Source organism: Alosa sapidissima, chromosome 20 (assembly GCF_018492685.1).
Source record: "Alosa sapidissima isolate fAloSap1 chromosome 20, fAloSap1.pri, whole genome shotgun sequence".
Lineage (NCBI taxonomy): Eukaryota > Metazoa > Chordata > Actinopteri > Clupeiformes > Clupeidae > Alosa > Alosa sapidissima.
Genome location: NC_055976.1, coordinates 10,517,649 through 10,540,246, shown reverse-complemented (window position 1 = coordinate 10,540,246; position 22,598 = coordinate 10,517,649). Strand labels below are relative to the sequence as shown.

General features: G+C 43.0%; 3 protein-coding genes across 5 annotated transcripts; 1 reads left to right on the top strand and 2 right to left on the bottom strand.

Annotated features, from left to right (window-relative positions):
- Nucleotides 1–7,367: 7,367 nt before the first annotated feature.
- hopx (HOP homeobox) lies at nucleotides 7,368–11,311 on the top strand. Its single transcript, XM_042074582.1, has 2 exons — nucleotides 7,368–7,778; nucleotides 10,964–11,311. The coding sequence occupies exons 1-2, from the start codon at nucleotides 7,635–7,637 to the stop codon at nucleotides 11,039–11,041; spliced, it is 222 nt and encodes a 73-aa protein (XP_041930516.1). The 5' UTR covers nucleotides 7,368–7,634; the 3' UTR covers nucleotides 11,042–11,311.
- Nucleotides 11,312–14,172: 2,861 nt separating this feature from the next.
- LOC121694418 (testicular haploid expressed gene protein-like) lies at nucleotides 14,173–17,389 on the bottom strand. 3 transcript variants are annotated; one of them, XM_042074578.1, is made up of 7 exons: nucleotides 17,287–17,389; nucleotides 16,871–16,993; nucleotides 16,615–16,752; nucleotides 15,751–15,876; nucleotides 14,907–15,081; nucleotides 14,588–14,722; nucleotides 14,173–14,398 (listed from the first exon to the last, which is right to left on the bottom strand). In XM_042074578.1, the coding sequence occupies exons 2-7, from the start codon at nucleotides 16,942–16,944 to the stop codon at nucleotides 14,285–14,287; spliced, it is 762 nt and encodes a 253-aa protein (XP_041930512.1). In that variant the 5' UTR covers nucleotides 16,945–16,993; nucleotides 17,287–17,389; the 3' UTR covers nucleotides 14,173–14,284. The 3 variants fall into 3 exon arrangements, with proteins under 3 accessions (XP_041930512.1, XP_041930513.1, XP_041930514.1); XM_042074579.1 differs by having other exon boundaries at nucleotides 14,907–15,048; XM_042074580.1 differs by having other exon boundaries at nucleotides 14,307–14,429.
- Nucleotides 17,390–17,699: 310 nt separating this feature from the next.
- On the bottom strand, nucleotides 17,700–22,200 carry arl9 (ADP-ribosylation factor-like 9). Its single transcript, XM_042074581.1, has 4 exons — nucleotides 21,786–22,200; nucleotides 19,768–19,945; nucleotides 19,491–19,666; nucleotides 17,700–19,045 (listed from the first exon to the last, which is right to left on the bottom strand). Exons 1-4 carry the CDS (start codon nucleotides 21,990–21,992, stop codon nucleotides 18,869–18,871), a joined length of 738 nt encoding a protein of 245 aa, XP_041930515.1. The 5' UTR covers nucleotides 21,993–22,200; the 3' UTR covers nucleotides 17,700–18,868.
- Nucleotides 22,201–22,598: the final 398 nt, after the last annotated feature.

Below are 22,598 nucleotides of genomic sequence, written 5' to 3'. Positions count from 1 at the left end.
GCTTTTCTTTCTACTACACCGTCACCTCACCGTGAGATGTTCACATTATTTCAACACTTTCTAACTTATTTGATTTTTGTTATTTTGATAGTTTGTTTCTTTGTTTGTTTGTTTTTGGGACAGACACACACAGACGTTTTTTTTGGGCACAAGCACACTCTCCCACGAGGATGTTTTTTTTTTTTTTGGAGTTGTAGCAAATTGTCACAGATTGCTTTCGGGGAACAAAAAAACAAAAAAAAAAAAAACGACCCATCCATCCTGTAACCCCCACCAGGCCTCCTCTTCCTCCTCCCCTCCTCTGCTTCATCCTAGAACCATGTGTGTTGGTCTCGCCAGCTGCAGTACTGTCCCCCGTCAACGGCTCCATGTTTTGTTTTCTGTTGTTTTCAGAGACAGTCAGACACCAACCATCACAAGTTGCTACCCACTTTGTAACTCTTGGAATGGGAAATGCGGGGAGGGGGACTAAAAAAAAAAGAGAAAAACAGAACATATTTTATGTGCTATAATTTATGACCAGCTTATTGATTAAAATGGAAAAAAAAGAGATTATGTTATCATCATTATTATTATTATTATTATTATTATTATTATTATTGATGTTCACACAATTTGACCAATGCTAATGAGAGTTTAAATGTAATCAAGATTTGTGTTGATAGTGACAGAGGCATCATGTCACTGGAAAGAAGTATCACCTTCACACAGCTCTTGGCACCATAAGTGAGCCATGAGGTCACAGCATGAACATGCTCCATGAGTCAGCCACATGTCAGGAGGAGGCTGTGACAGGAACACAATGGCTCATGAATCATGGGGCTTGTTGGAGGATGCGGAGGACCCTTTTAAAGTCATAGCTTAAGTTACGGTGATTTGTATTAACAGTGGGAGTGCTAATATTAGTGATTAATAATATTGCCACAACAGAGCATGACGCAATAGATGCTTGTGCAGTGTATGCAATGGATTTGCAATTGATGCTTGTATGCAGTAGAAGGTTTTGGGTTTTGTGGCTGCAGGTTCTTACACATACACATCAACATTTGGCCTTTCCCCCATTTCAAACAGTCTGTCTCTTAGAAGTGATGTGTGGGCCTTAAAGATGGCTGGTCTGGTCTGGTCGGTCGCTGGCTTCTCCCAGAGTGAAGAATCCCCTGCAGATCAGCGGCCACAGGCCACTTCCCACTGCATCTGTTTACTGCAGGGGCCACTTGGGGAAGCCATGTTGCTTGGCCCAGCGGCTTTCTCGTGCGTACCCCACCTGCACTTAATTAAATGCTAGGATAATTACCACGTCATAGCTCCCAGAGCCTAACATACCAAATTACACCATCATGTCAACTGTATATGCCTCTGGGACTTACTGCTGCTTCCACAGCTAAAACTAAATGAATAACAACATGTGTATGTATATATGTATATAATTATATAATATCGTAACTATATGTATATATAATTATTTCCCATCTGACATGTTAAGGGGATGGTATGCCCACTAATTTCTCTCAGATGAGATGGTTCCGAGGGCTTGTGGGCAAGGGAAAGCGGTGTGTCTGTGGAAATGCCTGGGATTATGCCTTGTTTGCTTTGACTTGGACAAGGAAATTGAACAGATAATTTTGACTTGTCCGGTGCGCTGCTAAATGCATTGCAATTACCCCCTCTAGCTGATGCTAAAAATATAACCGACCCGGACTACTGTTATTACCCGTTCTCCCTGCAACATTAGTGTGACTTAAACGCTGACATAGCATTCAGAGACTTCAAAACAAATGTCTCCCTTTCCCTGTGAGAGATATTGATCTCTGTAATACAACTAAACCTTGCACTCTCAGGCACAGAAAAAAAGCAGAAAGGAACATTTCTGCATGTTTTTGCAACGACACGCTACTTATTGCTACAGTGTTTCTCAAGGGAAAAAAACAGCACCATTACCACAAAAGTGTGAATGTTTGTGTTTTTTTTTCCCCCTCATTTTTTTTTGGGGGGGGGGGGCAGCTTAATCACAGGAAGTCGCTTACATGGTAGAAGAAAAGAAACACACAAGAGTGCCTTTGAGCTGTGATGCACTAAATGCTCTGCAAATATACAATTAACTAATGAGGCGTTCCACTTTCTTCTCTCAGGCTCCAAGGGGCCTTGTGGGCCCATGTGCAAGCTTCTCCACTCCAACTATTCAGCCTGGCCTGCTCTTATACCAGGGAAAATTGTTCTCTGCGCCTCAGACCCAGAGCATTCGGAGCCAGTCCGTCCTTATGGAAACAGTTTAATCGTTGTGTTTGGGCCAGGCAGTGTCCGTTACTGTCAGCGTGTCCACTGGCTGGGAATGCGTGCCCAGAGTTTTTATCGTGTATTAAACCACTTAAATTGGTAATATGGCACAAGGGCTGCTAAAAGAGAACAGAGCAGTAGCTGCTTGGTAAAATATATGCTCAGAACGTCTGTGAGAGTTGAGAGTTGAGTTTGTCTTACATCCACATACAGATACAAGACTGTGTCTCACTCTTTTCTCTGATTTTATCTGTTCTTTTCACACACAAACTCACACACACATTCAAAGGTTGCCTCCCTTCCTCTCTCTCTCACACCCATGCACACAGACACTTTTAAACACATACACATACTGTACATAGGAATGCATATTATGCAACACACAAACACAGACACACACACAGACACTACATTGAAAAAGGTACTGTAGCCTCTTCCTCTCATGCACACAGACACTTCTAAACAAACATATACGCACATAACATATGAATGCATATTGTTCAGCACACACACACACACACACACACACACGCACACACACACACACACAGTGAAGGGGTTTTCTTTGCCATCTACCATCTTCATTTCCACCCTTGTGGTGCGTGTGGTTTGTTAGGTGTTGCAACACAATTGCTAGAGTCTGTAGCAACAAACAAAAACTCTCACATGTTAGCAAGCTATGTTTAACCTCACATACAGCCGGCTGGCCTCTGCCCACACCCACTTCCACAAGCTCTCTTTCCACTACAAACCGTCTTTGATATTTTCATGGCCATGATGTCACTGTTTCCCTTTCCCCCTGAGTTGAATGACTGCATTTTCCCAGAAACAAGGCCCAAAAAGATTTTTGTTTTCGGTCTGTTGTGCCTGCAATGTATAAAATCAGATCTGAAGCAGTAGTTTTGCTGATAAATCTTTCCTCTTCTCTCTGCCCCCCCCCCCCCCAGCTTAGCACAACCATGTCCCACATATGGCCTATCATCAGAAAGCTGTCTCAAGTCTGAGAGATTATTTCCTTAAGTTAGGCTGACAAGCCATCGAGATTCAAGGTGTATTCTTAAGTTGATGCATTTCCTATGAGCAAACAATTGGGCATTCTTGAACAGGAAATGAATGAGATAGTAGTATTTATCTTCAGAGTGAATGCTCTGCGTGAAGCACAAGGGGGGTGGGGGGACCACTGCTGCTCCTTCCTTGGCCTTTCCCATGAAGAGCACTTAGAAGTGAATGAGGAACATGTTTCTAAACAAGCGCTTATCAGGGGTTAATAGACCTTAACCTCCCCTCACCACACACAGTCTCTCTCCCTCACACACACACACACTCACTCTTACTCATACATTAACAAACTCACACAACCTGGTTTTATGGTTGTGTTATTGCACGCAGTAGGCCTGTCTGACAACACTTTGCTTCGGAAATGCACATAGCCCTGTCACGGTCTCGTGCCTCGGCGCGTGACATTAATTGGCGCGTCCGGACCACGTTCAGTGGGCCCCATATTTCTGTGCCATCATATGCACATCATCACTCAGCAGCCCCCCATTCATCGCGGCGGGATCCCAGGGCCGTGCGTGAAACGTTGTATTTGTTCAGCTTTCCTGCAGCTCGACATCGCTCAAAGGCAAACAATCAGCCCCATCTGATGTTTGAGTAAGAGAGGGGAGGGGGGGTAGAGAGAGAGAGAGAGAGAGAGCGATAAAGAGAGAGGGGGAGAGAAAGAGAAAGCGATAAAGAGAGAAGGAGAGACGGGAGTTTATTTTGATGAGCATTCCTCTCGGTGAGGGGAAGGACTTTTTGAAAACTGGAGCCTCACGCAGGGCGGGTTTGAAAGGAGCTCCCGCCGAGCGGGTTGGCAGGCCCCACCTCTCCTGTCATGCTGACAGGCGGCATTTTTATCAACTCTGCACTCTTCTTTCTCGGAAAATATCATATTTCTCCCCAGCCAGGCAGATTTAAATGCATGTTGACCAGATGGAACAATAGTAGCACCGTTTTTCCTCAGATTTATTCCCTACACATTTCTGTACGGCATTAAACCATGTCCTTTGATATACTAAAGAACCCAGGAGTGTCTCTTGTGTTAACAATGTTTTTCAGCATAACATCGAGTCATATGATAATTATTCTCATTGTGGCTTAGAGCCTTGTTACACTTGGCGAACATCACCAAACTTGAACAGCAACTCATTTTGAGACAGGAAGTACTTTCCGAAAGAGGACCCCGGTCTTGACATCACAGGGAATAAATCCCCTCTCTGGCCGCAGACATCCTGCTTGTTCTCCTCACAATGTTGGCTCCTCATCTGAGCCACCTTAACACATATACACACAGTACACACGCCTCCTTGTGAATACGAAAGGCCATCCCTGACTGTATCCGTTAACCCACAGGAAACCAGTAGCTGCTGTTAAAACTCCGACTTGTGTGTGTGTGTGTGTGTGTGTGTGTGTGTGTGTGTGTATGTGTGTATGTGTACACATGGTTAATGTTTTCCGGCATAGTGGCGTGTAAGAGAGAGTGTGCCACAGGGAGAGCAGGAACGACCGTCACTGGGCTCTGATGCCTCCCTCCCCTGCCCCGGCCGCAGATTCAATAACCAAGGAGCCTCGTTTCCTCTCCGGGGTTCCAGGCGAATTTGATTTTGATTTCCAGATGTGTCTGGCTTCTCAGGAGGGGGGAGGGGGGTTGGGGGGGGGGCTGAAGGTTTGCGGGGAGAGACTGGAGATAGAGTGGAGGAGCTGGAGAGTAGGAAGACCAGGAGCAGGAGGAAGAGGAGGAGCAGGAGGAGGAGGCTTATATAAGAGCCATGTGCCTGCTGGTCTGCCTCAAAGTCTCCTCAAATAACTGACTCTGAGCTCCTTGGAGGCTACTAGGAGGAGGAGGTATAGTAATGGAAACAAGGCAAGAGGCAGCCCTGCTGTACAAGCCCCCCATGCTTGTGTGTGTGTGTGTGTGTGTGTATGTATGTGTTTGTGTGTGTGTGTGTGTGTGTGTGCGTGTGCATGTGTGTGTGTGTTTGTGTGTGTGTGTGTGTGTTTGTGTGGGTGGGGGGGTTATGACGAGGGAAAAGGGGGAAGCATATGGGCTCTTGCTCCTGTCGCCAAGGGGCCCAAGAAATTTATAAGTCGTACATATCTGCACATCGCAGATGGGCTTCCATTTCCTCTCTTCCAGCGTGAGGACTCACTCGCGCTCACGTGGCCCAGTTGTAAAAACATCTGGGTGTGTGGCTTTGGGTCTCAAATGTTTTGGCTTCTTTTCTGGTCATCGGAATTGTGTGTGCGTGTGTGCGTGTATGTGTGTGTATGTGTGTGTGTGTGTGTGTATGTGTGTGTATGACAGAGAGAGAGAGGGCTTGAGAGCGAGAGAATGAGTGAGGCTTGGGTCATGCCCATCTGTTATGTACTGTACTGCGCAACTATATATTGAGCAATATGAATGCATGGTTTCAGCAACAGCCTATGGTAAATCCTTCACATCAGCATCTCCTATGCAAATATTTCACAATTTCACCAGAATAAATATTTCCTCATTTTTGTCACAAGTTCCATAATGAAAATGATTTTCTTCACCACAAGGTTGTGAAAGATTTTCTGGGTGTGTAGGCCTAATCACTGCTACCATATAACTAAAATCAGGACAATGTTGCTTGTGTGTGTGTGAGTAGGGGTTCATGTTTGTACTATTACAGAAATGTGTGAGGCTCAAATTAAGAAGAAATGTTTGCAGCTTTGTCCTCTAGAGCCCAAGTAGTGCTGTATTCAGATGTTGTATTTAAGGACATAAGCCCCTCTAACAGACACACGCGGCAGCATGTTTTGGATTGACATACCCATATTTGTAGTCAGCCATTACTGCAAGAGGGTGCAATTTTAATGCCAAAGAGCCGTAATGGCTCTGTCAACAGTTGTCAAAGATTGATGGTGCACTTTAAAATGTATGGATTCTGCATTTGTGTTTGTAAGTGGCAACACTAAAAAACAATGTTTATTGAGGTTAAAGGATAAATGATATGGGAAAACCTATATGTTTGCTCCAAAAGACTGGAAGAGTCTTGAATTTAGACACAATAAATCCTGTTAGGCTATACTGTCTTTATAAAACTTTACTGCTCTTACCCATTTAAAGACACATTATGTCACGGTAAGAAAATCGTGGGTACGGTTGCAGTGAGATGACTAAACAGATCTTTGAGTATTTCTTAAATTAATTAAATTCACCGCTTGGGTAAACACCATGCCAAACATCACAAGACAAACATAAGACTGGGTTGAAAAAATCTGTCTGAAAATCTGTTTCAGTTATTGCTTTGAATCAAGTTGCATCAGAGGTCATTTTACATATTTCAATATGATTGAAACTGCTTGAATTAACGGTGTGACCTTTATCTTATTGCCCTGAATAACTTTGCCAACTTTGGTTAGCCAGCAACATTTGCTAATTTTTCATACCAAAACATTACTCAATAATTGCATACATTTTTATAACTATCCTTCTCACTTACCAAATTAAACCACATTTAACAGTTTATTTGATAATAGGCTAAGATAACTTAAAAGGCACTATGGCCTTGATCATATAAGACACTTTAGTCCTTAGACCTTAGACTAGGTAATGAAGTGTGGGAACTATTACCAAACTTTATTATGTAGCACAGACTGACATGATTCAGAATTTCTGATGTAATTGAATGATGCAGTCTTGCAGCACCTCTTCTCTAAGATCAAATGATTTAGTCTGGGTAATCTTGGAGAAATATACATGAATATCAATTTATGAGAGCATATGATTGTCTGCTCGGTCACCGAACATGTTACATAATAACCAGACCAGTAGCAGTTGCGGCAGTTGGATCCAAGAAAATGACAGGTAGAGCCAGAGCGCCGAGGGCTTTAGTTATGTGAGAACAAGTTTTTGCTCCCAAAAGATTAAGACGTGGATTCCTTGCTTAGACTCTAAAACTAGTTCTGGATAGCAACATTATGATATTGCGTAAAGTGTAACGATTCTTTTAATGGAAGAGGGTGGTTACTGTGTATTATGTACCCCCCCTCCAAACACACCCACTAACGTTTATTTGCAGCGCTGGTCTTTCACACGGTCCAGGCTGAAAAGGACTCACCCTACTACTTGTTCGCTTGTTTCGTACTGGCTGCTGCTGCTGAGCGACTTGCTATTTGCTCTTATCCACAGCATTTCCTCGTGGACGCTGTTGTTTACTTGTAAACTCTGCCTGGTCATCATTTGCATGTGAACTTCGACTGAGCGCGGTCTGCCTCACTCAAGTGCCCGTTACAGCCTGAATCAGCAAACTTCAAGAGAAAATATTGACAATCTTCTACGAGAGAGAGAGGACATGGCTTCAGATATAGGAATGCAACTCGCAGAGGACCAGATCAAAGTATTGGAGGAGAACTTCACTAAAGTCACCAAGCATCCAGATGAAACGACGCTCATGCTGATAGCTGCAGAGTGCGGGTTGTCCGAGGAGGATACAGCTGTGAGTAAACTACCGTCTTTTTGTATAATTTAGTGAAATATCCGTGTTAAGAAATGAACCTGTGGGCATAAGATGTTTTCTATTTTTAATAATTTCCGCTGAACAACATGTTTGCAGATCTGTTTCAAAATGTGGCAGTGACACAATTTCATTATAAGTAGCCTAGCCTAGCCTCTATACCCACATGTTGGTATTTTATTTCTTAAAAACAGTTTAAACAACTCTTTTTCACAACTATGTTCTCGCAAATTTTATAGCGATATTCCGTGTCTATGATTTGAGTGCCTCAGCAAACTATTCTGCGCCACTGAACAAACACTGTGTGTGTTTCAGAACTCAGCCTACCCTGTCAGCAAATGCTGATTAATCGTTTGAGTATTGCAGACATATAAAAAGAAACTACCAGATAATTCAGATGAATGAAACGTTATGTAGTTCGGTAGAATGACAGGCTGAGCGCTGCTATTTCACTGGCTTTCTGACGTCGATGTCAACAGAGACAGGGAGCGAGTCGCGTGCGATTACCAATGGTCACGCACGCTTACGCATACCGAGAGAGGCGTCTCTTCTGCCTTTTGTAATTCCCATGCCATACTCTCCGTCATGTCGCCAAAATAATGAGGTGACGAAGTCTGTGCCAGCAAATCCTGACGCTGGACAGAATTCATTTTGTTGTGGTAAGTCACATGGAATGTCACAATTGGAAGTGATGTTGGGAGTGTGCTCTCAACTGAGTCATATGCGCCGCACCTATAATGTTATCACGTCAGAACTGTGTCTTGGCTATATTAGGTCTTCATTCACTAAAAACATGACATTCTACAGCAGATGTGATGTCAACACAAAACATATACAAAGGCTTCTTATGAACCATTGACTCATTATGAAATGGGCAGGCTTAGCATCTAACACAGTGGTTTGTAGGCCTATGAGGTTGAAAGTTCTCCATATGATGAATCGTTGAGATATAGGCCTATCCTTTTCTGTATTGCTAGGTTTGCATATGTACAAGTCTTGAGTAGTTATCTATACATCAGTATGTATTGGGTGTTGCTGACAAGATGAAAAACTGAATGATCCCGTAACAATGACCAAAGAATAGCATTCATTTACGAGGCAAATTTTAGTAGGGCGGTGTTGGTGTGTAGACCTATGTGTGTGAACAATGCATCCATGGCCTGGAGCAGAGTTGGTGCTTCACCTTGTTTGAATACTGGGGTTATGGAAGCGTCTGGAAACATGCGTGTTAACAAACTGGGAGGTGACACGCAGAGCAAGGAACAAACCTGTTTTGCCAGATCATGCTCCTCAATAGTGAAAAAGAGTCCATGGACACGTCCATTGTGAATACACAAAGGTGGGAGATGCCTGGCCAATTTAGACTGGGCATTGGAGCTCAGGGGTGAGGTAGAGTTCTTGGCCTCCAGCCAGAGAGTTTGCTAGCCCAGTCTGGCGAGAGGCTTGATTCACTGCTACTGTTGTCTATGGTTACTGGTATTGGATCAAAACAAGTCTGAATGGCGAGGGTTTGGCCTTAAAGGTGAGGGCTTGTTATATATTGTTATATAAGGCCTGTTCGCAGTATGTGCCGCCCAACGATGTCCAGTGACTTCATCCTGTGAGTCATATGATCTTGTGTCTGAGGGGTTGTCATTGGGCAGCAATGCACAATAAATCCGAGAGGATGTCCCACATGATTCATTTCAAGCCCTAGACATACTTATCACTGTTGCATGGTGCATGCTGCAGACAAAACAATGCAGGCCTCTTGTCAGCACATGTATGTTATTTATTTATTTATGGCAGAGGTAAGATGTGCCTGATGTAAGGTGTTTAAGGTGTGAACCATAAGTCTCTATTGGGAATGTTAATTTTGTTCTGGCCCTGTGTGAAGTTCAATTTCATTTGTTCAAGGAAGACTGAACCAAGGTATACCTGTGAAGGATTATGTACCTTGAGATGTATTATACAAACAACAGAGTGGGTTCTACTCATATAAAGCACCCAGCTTTAGATGTCCTGCTCTTTGATAAGGAGCACACACATGAACATGTAAGTCTGAAATACAACTCCAGCTTGTTTTCAAGCTGGTCACTGTACTGCGTCATCAGCATCAAATGCAAAGCAAAACCTAAATGGTTTTGTTTTAAATTCAAGGACCATTAAGAGCTCTTAGTTCACTGGCATCTGATGATGGTACTTGGTACAGCCAACCTAGGTAACTGCCAGTGGCACCATTTAGGGGTGTTGTGGGGGATATGGATGCTTATTACATGGGCATCTTGAGGCACATAATGGTGTGGTATTGCCATGGGAAATGCATGGGCCAGACTGCTACAGCCGGCAGGCCTGTAAACAACAGACGTCACCGATATGTGACAAGATTTCTCTTAGACCTTTAAGATTTTCCCAGGATCATATACATGAAGTAAGGCCATGACTATAAATCTAGGGGGAAAGCAGTTGAGTGTGACATTAGCTTAAGGCAGTAGTAGACGCCCACCCTGGCGCGCCCTCTTTGCCTTTTTCACATTTTGGTCTGTTTTCCTTCTCTCTCCCTCCATCCCTTGCTCCCTCCCTCTCTCACTTTCTTTCTTTGACAGAGTACAGCTTCTGTTTCCTAGCCACAGAGGGGCCACTGTGCCCCTGTTGAGTATTTTTCTGCCCCCACCCCTCCTGCCTTGGCCCTTTGTTTAGCACTGAGCTCTCAAACGAGGTGTTTGGGTCGACAGCAGCCCTTGAGGAGCCCCAGGGTCTGCTCCGGCCTGCCAGGGTCTTAGTCCGATTAAATCTGCAACGGTCAGCCACAAGAGAGTTGCCTCAGTCAGGGTGAAGTCTGCACGTCAAAAACACAAAGCGCTTACTTAAACCCCTCTCCTCAGCTGGGCAATGTTGTTCCAGTCACATCACTAGAAAGAGACTTAAGACCGAAGACTAAAGACCAGACTTAATGGCAAAATCATTGAAACAGAGGCGCCTTTCATATATCATCCCACCAGAACAGTTGGATTTGCTATTGATACTATATTTCCAAGGCATTCGTTGCTTGTGTTTTGTTTATCAGCCAGGCATTTTCTCCCACTGGACTTGCTAGTAATATGATAAAGCTGATTCAATACAACTCCCTGCAGTATCAACCCTCCTTTCACTGACTCCTATGTGCCTGTGGCTGTTATCTCTTGCAGAAATGGTTCAGGCTACGTAACGCTCAGTGGAGACAGGCAGAAGGACTGCCCGCTGAACTGGGATCAGTGAAGGACTGAGGAAAAGGAGTCATCCTTCCTTTTCCCAAGAAAGAGCCCCATCTCCTCTGTCTCCATCTCCTCCACCCTCTTCGGGCTGCGGTTATCTGGTCTACGCTGCCCAGAAGCTTGACGCCTCTCCTTGCCCCCTACCTTATTTTATATCAGAGTCGAATATGCTAAATGTGAAGTGTACGTTAAGTCACATTTGTGTTGTGTTATGTTATTTTATTTAGACTGTTTTTGTGCTAATATTACGTTTACATAAATAAAATATATTCAGTCTCTATATTCCTTATATGGATTGTTTGAAATGGATCCACAAACAGGTCATAGATTTAGTTATTAACAGATATTAACAGTGGCCTACTAAGCTGGAAAGTAATCAGGTATCTCTCCAGAAGGACACTGGAGCTGTGTGTGTGTGTGTGTTTTAAAGAAGTTGAGAGATTACTTATGTTTTGACAGATTAGTCTGTGATAAGTAGGCCAAGGCCAGGAAAGACAATTGATCAGGTACACAATTGGTATGATGTGTGGGCCAATAAAAGCAGCAACTGTCGTTTATTCACCAGTGGAAAACAGTGCAAGAATATAATTGAAAGATTGAATAATGCTAAAATGGAAGAGGATGCCAAAATATAAATTGACTGAGCAATAGAGACCTAACCAATCAAAATGTCTTGTTCTGAAAAGTGTAGAACTGGAAGAACTTCTCCTGAGCTCGTAACTTTGGTATGTGCTAAACACAGGTGTGTGTTCTTTATTTCCAGTTTGACTGGGGTGTGAGGAAAAGAAAACATGTTTACATTTAAAGGGAACCCAATGAATGGAGTGTTGTAAGCGTGAGCCGGCAGGACTGTTGCCCAATTGGCTGGTAAATATGCCTTCACAGTTTGTGGGAAAAAAATAAAAAAAAACATAACGTCCCCAGATGCAGCTGTGCTTCGTGCTGCAAATAAAAGAAAAACATTCAAATGAAAAGCAACTGATGAACATTCTTAGGCTTCTCCGTTGGGCGTGTCAGGGTTTAGATCATTGAATGCTTGACATACATCATTTGCATAATGATGATAGTCATGGGAACAGCATAGCCACAAATTAAACACATAAACAAAACAAATAACCCCTTATTCAGCCAAAGGACCTCAGCTGTTGATGTGCAGCACTTACAAAAATAGAATAAAGTGTTTTTCAAAAACATGCTTGGCAATGTGTCATTTAGCCTAGTGTTATCATGGGTGAACTGGAGTTCATTTGAGTAATGGGTCTCCAGGCTTGTCAGACTCATGGTCTTGTGTACAGAATTATAATTGGCAAGGGAATTGTCTGTTGCCACGACGAACCCACAGACATCCAAGGAATTTGTCACTCTGCGATTTAAGACAGGCAGAGAGCAATTGAACTGATTTAGCCTACAAGTCCGGTGGGCTATCTCTGTTACTGCTACTGAAGAGCAGACGGTCACTGAAGGCACTATTTCTGTTTACTTGATTCAACAGCTGATGTGAGACCAGCAAAACATAGTGGTCAGTGATCCACATAAAGTTTACACTCACAGACTGGTTAACCGTATTTAACTCTGAGCAGCTCCAAATAAAAACACTCCTCGGGCCAGTGGGAAATTTTACCTCACATGCTTGCAAAGAAACTATTAAATGTCTTCCACAGTTGGAGAGGGTTTTACTTCCAATATATAAGACCTGTGCAAACTCCCATTTTATAATAGGAAATGTATTTGCATTAGTATTTTGCATGACTCTGGAACATGGGGAAACCATCTGGTGCAAAGATTAGATCAAAAAACAGGAACTGAGCACATCTGCACCAACCTTGGATTCCAAACAGGCTTGTTATTATTGCCAGTGATTGGTCAGAGCTAAGTGATGTAGAGCTTTTTGAATACTGTTCACCCTTCATGAACTTCATAGTGTTCACATTCAAGCTAAGTAAAAAAAGTTAGTGGAAATAATATGATCAATGATCATTCCAGAACAATCCTCCGTTTGTTAATGTCTATCTGCCAAAATCACCTGACAAGCCATGAAGGGCCTCCCTTTGGCAAGCCGTTGATGGCACAAGCTGCTGTTACGGTAAGTGACCAACACAACCAGTGAACCCCATCTAGGGCAGATTCCATGGGAACAGTTGGCATGGAAACGCTTATTCCTGAAACCTGAAGTTACTGATTACCAACCAGCTTGTCTCTGAATCTGACATCCACCAACACAAACAAACAATAAAACTGACCACAGACCAGTCCTTGAAGGACATCACAGACAAAACCTGCTCCTTCTTTCGTCACTAGGACCAGGTCATGATCGTTGTTGGCTGATCCTGGATTACACAGAGTGTGGCGCCGGATATTATTAAGGCCTGGCCCTCGCGGCCAATCCTTTCTTGGCTCCCTCCAGCTACCAGTTCCTCCTGCCACTAAGCAGCACCCCCAACACACACACACACATATACCTCCCTCCCTGTCGACAGCACAACACAACACACCCAAAGTCCACCTCCTATGGGGATCTAAATCCTATCAACCTTTTGATATACGCGGCTTGCACCTTTCGTCCACTGCGCACGTGCACTCCTAGAGAAACCTGGATTACAGTGGGATTGGAGATCAGAGTGGATAGATCATAACCTCTGGCGGTACAGGCTCTTGAACTTCAGAGAGACTTTAAATGAGTCCAACAGAGTGAGCGAATAAGCGCTTTAGAAACATTATGCTTTGAATCCAGCGTTATGTTATGTTATCATACGGCCTTGATCCACTGTACCAACAACAACAACTGAACACAAAGCAGACTAAAATGACCGCAATGCACATGCGGATGGTTTTATAGCATCGTGTTCACAGATTTGAGGGAATGTGTAGCGGGGCCCATTCGGAAAGAAGAACACTCAAAGGTAACGAATTGGAAAACAACCCTGGCGGTTAAGTGAGCCTGAACTGGTTTGGCCGTATGCTAAAGACAATGTAATACATCAGTTTCGCTTGACAACACAGGAGAGAGAGAGCTCCAAGTAAAAGTCTGAGGGACCAGATTACAAAAGCAGAGAAGAAAGGACAAGAAGTGGCCAGTGTTGTCCAGGAGGCCCTGATGTTTTATGGATGTGAAGGGGAAACATTTAAGACTACTCTGGAGGCCCTTTGTGTAGATCTCAGAGAGCTTTTATTTCTGTCTTTGATCACGCCTTTTTTTTTTTCAGACCTCTTTTGCATTTTGATAGCACAAGAGGGCTTCCACAAGGCTTATATTCTTCAGGCGTTCAAAACAAGATCCCTCGGAGGAAGGTAGTCCTTGGCAAGCAGCTTGGGCAACGACAGCTCCACGACCCGAGGACTGGCCTTGGCGTTTATCGCGCTTTTTGACACCTGCAGATGCCCACAACAACACCAATCACGTCTACCAAAATGAAAAACAGTCCTCAAAAACAACCAGTCAAATCATTTCACAAGATTATACATGGATTCCAAATCATTTTACATTCTTGCAAAAAATTCTTGCGGTTAAGACAAAAATATTCTCGACTTGCCTCCTTCTTTATTTTGATTGTCACTTACCAGCCAAATAGGCCGCTCAGGGTGTCCTCTGTCATAGAACATCCCGTTCTCTCTTTTTTTGGACAGAGCCAGCAGATCCAGCCTCGACGTGGTCTGTGCAGTTTTAGCTGTGCTTGAGATGTATGTCTCCACGGTCTAAAAGCCAAACACAGACACTGTAAAACAAACCCTATCTATCTCAAGCAATGTGTGGTGCCTCTTAGGAAAAATCTAGAACTCTTCTTTTTCAGGAAAGTCACATCATCATTGCTAATGCTGCTGTTTGTGTCGACACCTCCAGGTCATAAATAGAGCTACGTTCACAGGGAGGTTGTCTTACCTCCTTGTTGCTCTGGAAGCTGGGATGGAGGGGCTTGGGACTGGCCAGTTGTCTGAGGCGGGGTGAGACGTAGACGCTCTTGACTCTGGGGTCGATGTGCCAGATTGGGCAGCTGTGCTCACAGGAGATTTTGTGAGGAGGCCTGAAGGGGGTTGAGGAGGGGGCACACTCACACATACACACACACAAGGTGTAACATCACAAACACACACACAAAGTGTAACATCACAAACACACACACAAGGTGTAACATCACAAACAAGGCTGGGGGTTAAAGAACCGAGGGGGAGTTGGGGTGGGGTGGGGTTATGGTCACAGTTGACGGTTCCAGCTGTGGCCTACAGTACCACACTGTCATGGTGAAACACATCATCACTAAAGATATGCTTTAGGAGCTCAAGAGCTACGGTTCCAGCAGCAGCAGCATCCCATCACACCGCCCTGATGCGGCACGCCACTCTGCTGCTGCTGCCAAACCTCCACCGCTCCATCTGACCACAAACCCAGCGTCTGATGGGCCACAAGGACCCCAGCCTGTCCCTGTGAAACCTGAACACAAATACGGCGTGTGGTGATTTCAGATTTATAAAAAGACTTCCGAGACAGAGTGCAAGCTTCCCCGGGGGCATGGGCTTTGGACAATGGGGCCTATTGTCTTGGCAGCCAGTCCTCACTCCCTACTGCAAACTACTGAAATAACAGATGTCAAAATATTGGCTTCCTACTCTGTTGAGGTTAAATTTAGACATGGCCCCGCCCAGTCGCTTTGATTTGGCTGCATTTCGCCAGCTGGGTAAAAAGCGCATTTCCAAAAGCGTGACCCCTACCCTCCCCATCCTTGTACCTCATTTCCTGGGAGCTGGTGGATCTCCTCTTAGGTGTTGACAGGCGGACAATGTGTTCATACTGGCCCGCCTTGCAGGAAGGACGCAGCGTCCTCCTAGGGGGGAGATGCTCTTCCTCCCAGGCCCTTTACAAACGGAGAGGTTGGAGCACAGGAATGTCTCAAGACCGCAAGGCAGATGCCTCTACTGAATGGTTCTGTTTAAATAAAACTGGTGCATGACTTCCTTGAGTCATTAACAAACTAAGACACACAGACACACAGCGGAACCGGCTAGAGCTGCTATTGCTGACACATTTCCCAGCTGATAGAGCTGATAAGAAACACTGTAGGCCTAAAGCTCACAGCTGATACTGATACTACTGAGGCACTAGAGTTGGTCACATGTTAATGGTTTCACTCATTATACAGGAATTATACAGGGTAGCTATGGACACTGCACACAACTATCTCAACAGTGGCATTTTATGTTGATAAGACATGTCTGTCTTGGCGTGTCTCAGCCAAAATAAAATTAATTTCTCTCGAGGAAGAAATGAGCAGTCAGCTTCTTTTTGTTAATTTAATTATATATAATTAAATGTGTGAGGAAGCCTCATTATGATTCATCATTGCTCATAAAGTCACAAAGGGAGGAAACCTGTAAGTTTCTGTGAAATTGTAGGAAAATCCCCACAGTGAAACGTTTGAATGTAGTCAGGGACCACCTGCAATGCCTTCACTGACCACCAGTGGGCCCCAGGCCACTTGTTGAAAACCCCTGATTGAGTCAAATAATGGTGCCTGATCATTGGCTATTTTTTCACTATAGTATACTGTAAATTAGTCTATGTAATGTACAATGGACACACACACACACACTACCTGGTCTGATAGAGCCTGCTCAATCCAGAGAAGTCTTTCTTGGGCTTCGCCAGTGCTGAGAGTCTTGCTGTTGGAACAGCATGCAGAGCAGCAAAGGAGATTGGTACAATTTGCTCCTGGTTTCCCCATTTCACATGCCTGTTAAGTAATCATAATGAAAGGGCTTGCTCACCGAAATAAATACATGCGTGCACGCACCTTAAAGAAAACCTGAAGTGTAAGAGCAAAGAAATGTTTTATATTTAAAGGAACATACCATGGTGTAGTGATCCAGATTGTTTTGGGGTCTTTGGGTTGGGCAAGTTCCAAAACTCTACTGAGATGAACCATTGTCCATTTCAGTATTGGCACCTAAAACACAGGATCCTGGCAGTTTGTGCTAGAAAGGTAGGAAATTAGTCATTCCTAGAAACAACATCTTTTAAATCTACCTGTATGTGAAAAACATTAGTCTTTTAAAGACAGTATTTTATGACATATAAACTATAATATGAATACTATTTTTAATACTATTTTTATGTATAGTCCTTTTCATAACATTTTTTTTTTTTTCAAAGTGTTACTTTTAATGCTATTGTAATGTTTATTGCTATTCTATGCTATTCTATGTTGCTTTGGATAAAAGCGTCTGCTAAGCAAACATATGAAAACAAAAGGAGTCTGAAGTCTTACCTGCTTCTCCAAACCTTCTAACCACAAGGTTCTGAGGTCGGTGGAATACAGGACATTGACTATGTAACAATAGATTTCCAAGCGTCGCCAGGGCACCCAGCGTCCATGGCAACATGTCACATGGCCTGTCTACTTTAGAGCAGAGCAGCAGACTGAAACCAGAGTCGGTGGGCTATTTAAGGTGATATTCTACTCTTCACCATAAGACTTCCGACACAGGAAGTCTTGAGCAATGTGATCTGTCTTATTTGGAGGAAAGTTCTAATGTCATTGGATGCATTTGTAGAGGCATTGAATATTTTGGACATGCTAAAGGAATAGAAATAGATGTCTTCGGGAGTGCAATCAGTCACAGAGAAACTGACAGTGTAATATGAATGTGAAGTGTAATATGAAATCGAATGTGACTATGGTTCAAGAAAACAATTTTCTTTGTTTATTTGTAAACATAATACAATATAGTCTACCTCAAATACAAACCACAGAACTTCCTTGACAACCCACAAGTAGAGGTTCCAAACATTTAGAAAATGACACAGTTCTGGTTTAAAAACCACAAACAACACTTTATCTTTAGGGAAATGTTACAAAACTGTATTTTCAATATTTTACATTTCTTCAATGTCTGGAAATGTTTCCTGTTAGCAGAGTAGTGCACGGGAGAGATAGAGTTTTAGCTATGTAACTCCACCAACCAATACAATAAAAACATGACCGTGATAGAATATCATTTAAAACACAAAAGAGAAAGAAGTAACATTTTCCAAAGCATGTGTAAACAGTCATTAATTGTTTAAGCTGAGTGCTTTGGCATGTTTTTAGTATGCTTTTTTGTTTTATTTCCAAAAATAATTAACTTAAGTAGAATATAACAATGTCATGAAGACCTCACTGTGTAATGTCCTCTATGACATGCCTAACATTGTACAAGTCCCTTTCAAATACCAAATGGACACACATAATGTCCTTTACAGTACAAACCAAGATGTAACAAAACAATAATAATTATAATTAATATTATATATATATATATATATATATATATATATATATATAATTATAAAATATAATTTTATAATGTACCTGCATGGCGAAATTGCCAACAAATATTATTCCACATTCCAAAAGTGAATACAGTAATCAATATCAAAGCTTGAAAAAGAAATGTCCACAGTAAGAGAAGGCCCTTAGAAAATGAAATCATTTTTGGACAAACTGCTTTCACTTGGAAACCTCTGCAACCTCACTATGAGACAGAAGCATGTGATACCACTTTCCTTTAAGCCACTGTTTACATTCAGGAAAACAAACAAAGTAACACATACTCTCGTTTGGATGAGGATACTGTAAAAATAAAAAAGGGCGAGAGACTGACCAAGTGGACCATAAGGTATTGCTGTTTATGATATGACTCAGATCGCAACCTGTTGTGCTATTGTGCAGAGCACCTCTACAACTCCAAACATAATTTAAGTGACTAAACAAAATTCTTTAATGTGTCATGCTGGTGTGCCACCACCATTATTTAGTGGTTAGCCAGCACACCTGTAGTTTAACACTCTGTTAACTGTAGGCACATGTGCTAGCAGTCAGGTGCCACCATCTGAATGACCAAATTTCGAGCGTCCTCAACGCCCGAGTTCAGCCGCTCACCCTTCCTCACGGACGTGCCGATGAGGAAGAGTTTTCGCTCTTCACCAACTAGACCAAGATCCAGGGCTTCATGGAGGTCAGTGATACCGCAGGCGCCAGCCAAATCCTGTGGAGAGAAAAAGTACTTCAGCATGTACTAGGTAACCAAAATGGCCGTAGCTGTGCTGTCTGCATACCTGGATGAGAGTTAAGGTCATGGTGCTAATCCCTTATAAGGCAGTCCTTTGACACAAGACAAAAACAGCCTACTTAGTGTGGTAAGCAGCTACTGTGCCACCTTGTAGGGATGTACATAGGACATTAGCTTATATAGATACTTTTTGAATCTCAAATGTAAGGGCTAGTTCCCTGTACATGATTAATCCATAGTCTTAGACTAAAAGAAAACTTCAATGGAGATCTCCATTGAGAGAAGGCCTCTAGGACTACACTTAATGTGCAGGAAATTGGCCCTAAGTGCTAAATGCCAGTGTCGCATATTGAAAGGGAGGTTTTTTTTTGTCTAAACTAAATGACAAGTCAAGCACACCATTGACTGCAAACCCACTCACCTGTTTGTTGGCCAGCACCACTAAGGGCAGATGGGAGTCTGAGGACAGCAGCTCATGCAAGTGCTTCTTAGCGATGGGAAAGCGGGCCTTGTCAGTCGAGTCCACCACATAAAGTAGCACCAGTGCCTTGGACAGATACTTCTGCCAGTAGGCTCGCAGGTTCTCAGTGCCCCCGACTTCGACAACAAAAAAAGAAATATTCACAAAGTCATTTACATTGCTGATTTAGCTGTTCATTTCTAATATCATTTCTGCACAATGTATCAGGTGTTCTTACTCTCGAGAAATTCGATCTGAAGGTCTTCTTTGTTGATAGAGACGGCATTGAAGCCCTCTGTTGGGGTGACGTCCTGTTCCAAAGACCCGGTGGCAAAGCAGTGAAGCACACTCGTCTTCCCAGCTCCCTCCAGTCCAACCACGAGTACCCAAGTACCCTTTGGCTTGGCTGGCTGTGTCTGGAAAGAAACAAAGACTTAGTTGTAAATCATGAGCAAAAATACAATGCCAGAGTCACGGGGTTGTGTAAGTATGAAGTCAAATGGAAAGGGCGTCTCTGGTCACGTGGGTCAATGTCGTGGTTAGTGTTGCTGATATGTTCTGTTGAACTACGAAGTAGATTGAACATGGGTGGAACAGATATCAAAAAAAAAATCAAAATTAAAACATGAGCTGAAATTCCATATCCTACTGAGGAACTAAATGCAAACCTTCAAGACTGACATGTAACGAATGACATAGAAGGAAGTAGGGCTGGAGTAGGAGATGGAAACAAATTGACAAGCGTGATTTTTTTTTTTTCCCTACTGCTGTTTCTGATATTGCTTCTACCGTGAGAAGTTTCTCAATTTCTTCATTGAAAAGATTGATAACATTACATCTCAAATTCCTTCCTTAGATTCTGATTCCTTGGTGATAAAACTCACCCAACTTCAACCTGTGTCATCCTCCCAGCTATATGAAATTCTCTTGCAAAAATTCTTATTTTTCTTTTTATTACTATATCTTATTTTATTAGCACCTTGGGTCAACAGTAATGCGTTTAAGTGTGCTATATAAATGTGACTTGACTTGACTAGGCTACATGGAGGTCATTATTTTGCAGTCCAGTTGAATTAATGGGTTTTGTCATTTTCTGAGGCTCATTGTGGAGTGGAGTGGGCACGTCATGTCCATCTGCTTCGATCAAGAGCCAGCAGCTTCTGTCCTGAGAATCTAGAGAATCTATTTGTTTCACTAATTCGCGGATTGGGATAAATGCAGAGGCCAAATTTCCCTCACGGGATCAAAAGAGTATATATACTTATACAGACTTATACTAGAGAGCCCACTATGCCATAACTGGGATGACCCTTAAGCACACAACCAAGAGAGTACAGGAGTGGCTTAGGGACAACTCTGTGAAAGTCCATGAATAGCCCAGCCAGAGCCCTGACCTAAACCCAATCGAAAGTCTGTGGAGAGACCTGAACATGGATGTCTACCCACAGCAACAATCCTTGCGGTGAATAATGGCAGAAAGTCCCCAAATTCGGGTGTGCTCTATGCCAAAGGCTGAGTAAAGATTATGTCACTGCAAACAAGTGAAGGGGTTTGATCATTGTCAATTTCAGAATACATATCTAATGGACTTCATCAGTGGTCCGATTAGAGAAGTAGCCCTTACAAGAAAAACTGCATGATTGCAATACTTGCATGAATGGCTGCATCATACTGGACTTTACTGCTGAAATGCAGTATTTTAAAACGGCATTGCCCTTCAGTCAGAAAAACTGCACAGTGTAACAATCACTTAACTACAGTTCTTTTTTCGTAAGGGAGGCTATGCGTGGACTATTCAGACTAACATAACATAAGCCATCGGATGATACAGCCCAGTACAATAGTCACCGGCGACACAATGTTTCAGATTCCATTGAGATTTCCACCTCCGAAGCACAAGGACAATGGCCACTTACCAATTCGCAATGAAACGCTACAATCACATTACCCACGTGACGGCAACTTTGTATCAATCGTCTTCTACGTCACATTGTAGCTTGAGTGCAGGCTGCTATGCTTATTTGACTTTGTCTTGAAAGACATTACATTTTTAGATTTCACAGTAGGCTAACGGTTATGCAACCTCAATTGAATGTTGGCAGGAGGACTACTACTTGCAGGGTGAATAAATATTACAATACTTTATATGCGCTCACTAAATGGCGCTGACATAACCAATGGCAACCACGAAAACATCAAGTAGCTTTTATCACAAGGGAGGGGAATGCTGAAACGGAGAAATAAAAGAAAGCCAACCTCTGACACTACTGGTGCTTGTACTGGTGCCTGCGAGGTTTCATCTGCCTTTACTGCTTGTATTTTCTCTAGCTTCGGTGGGGATTCGTCTTTTTTATCGGGCTTCTTTTTTCCCGAAGCATACAACAAATTCCACACGATATACACCAGTCCACCAGTGACCGCCACAGCGGCGCCCACAAGTCCGACTTCCCTCAAACCAGCCATAACCTACTCGACGAAGTAATGTGCCGCTAAAAACTATTAAACGCTTCGCATCGTACTAAAGCCCTAGCATAAGTTTGCGACTGAACTGATCTACAGGTGGATTACGCGGAGGAGACGATATTTCCGGGCTAAATCAACGCATACAGGAAGTGCACCACTGTTGGGAAATAGTGAACCAACTTGGTCTGAAAAAGTAGAATTCTCGATTGCTGACCTTAATCCCACTCACTGCCAGCAGCCTAAACACTGCCAGCCCATTACACAAACCAGGCATACTACTGGCTGGACTAATCCTGCGCAGTGTTTGTGCGTGATGGAAGGTGAAAACAAGTTCAATCTAATAGATTGAACTTGATAGATTTCAAGAATGGTACAGAGAAGCGAGCAACATAATCTTATCACCACATATATACAAAGTACTTTTTATAATGACAGTAACCTCTTGTAATTCTTCAACCTTTTATGAATAAAATTAATGACTAAGACCTTCCTGCAGTTGCATATATTCGGCACTGAGGGGCGCCTTCACCTCCTTTTTCGAATGTGCCTTCCTGAGGCGAAGAGTGAATGGCATTCAGGTGTAAATGCAAGACATACAGACCACAA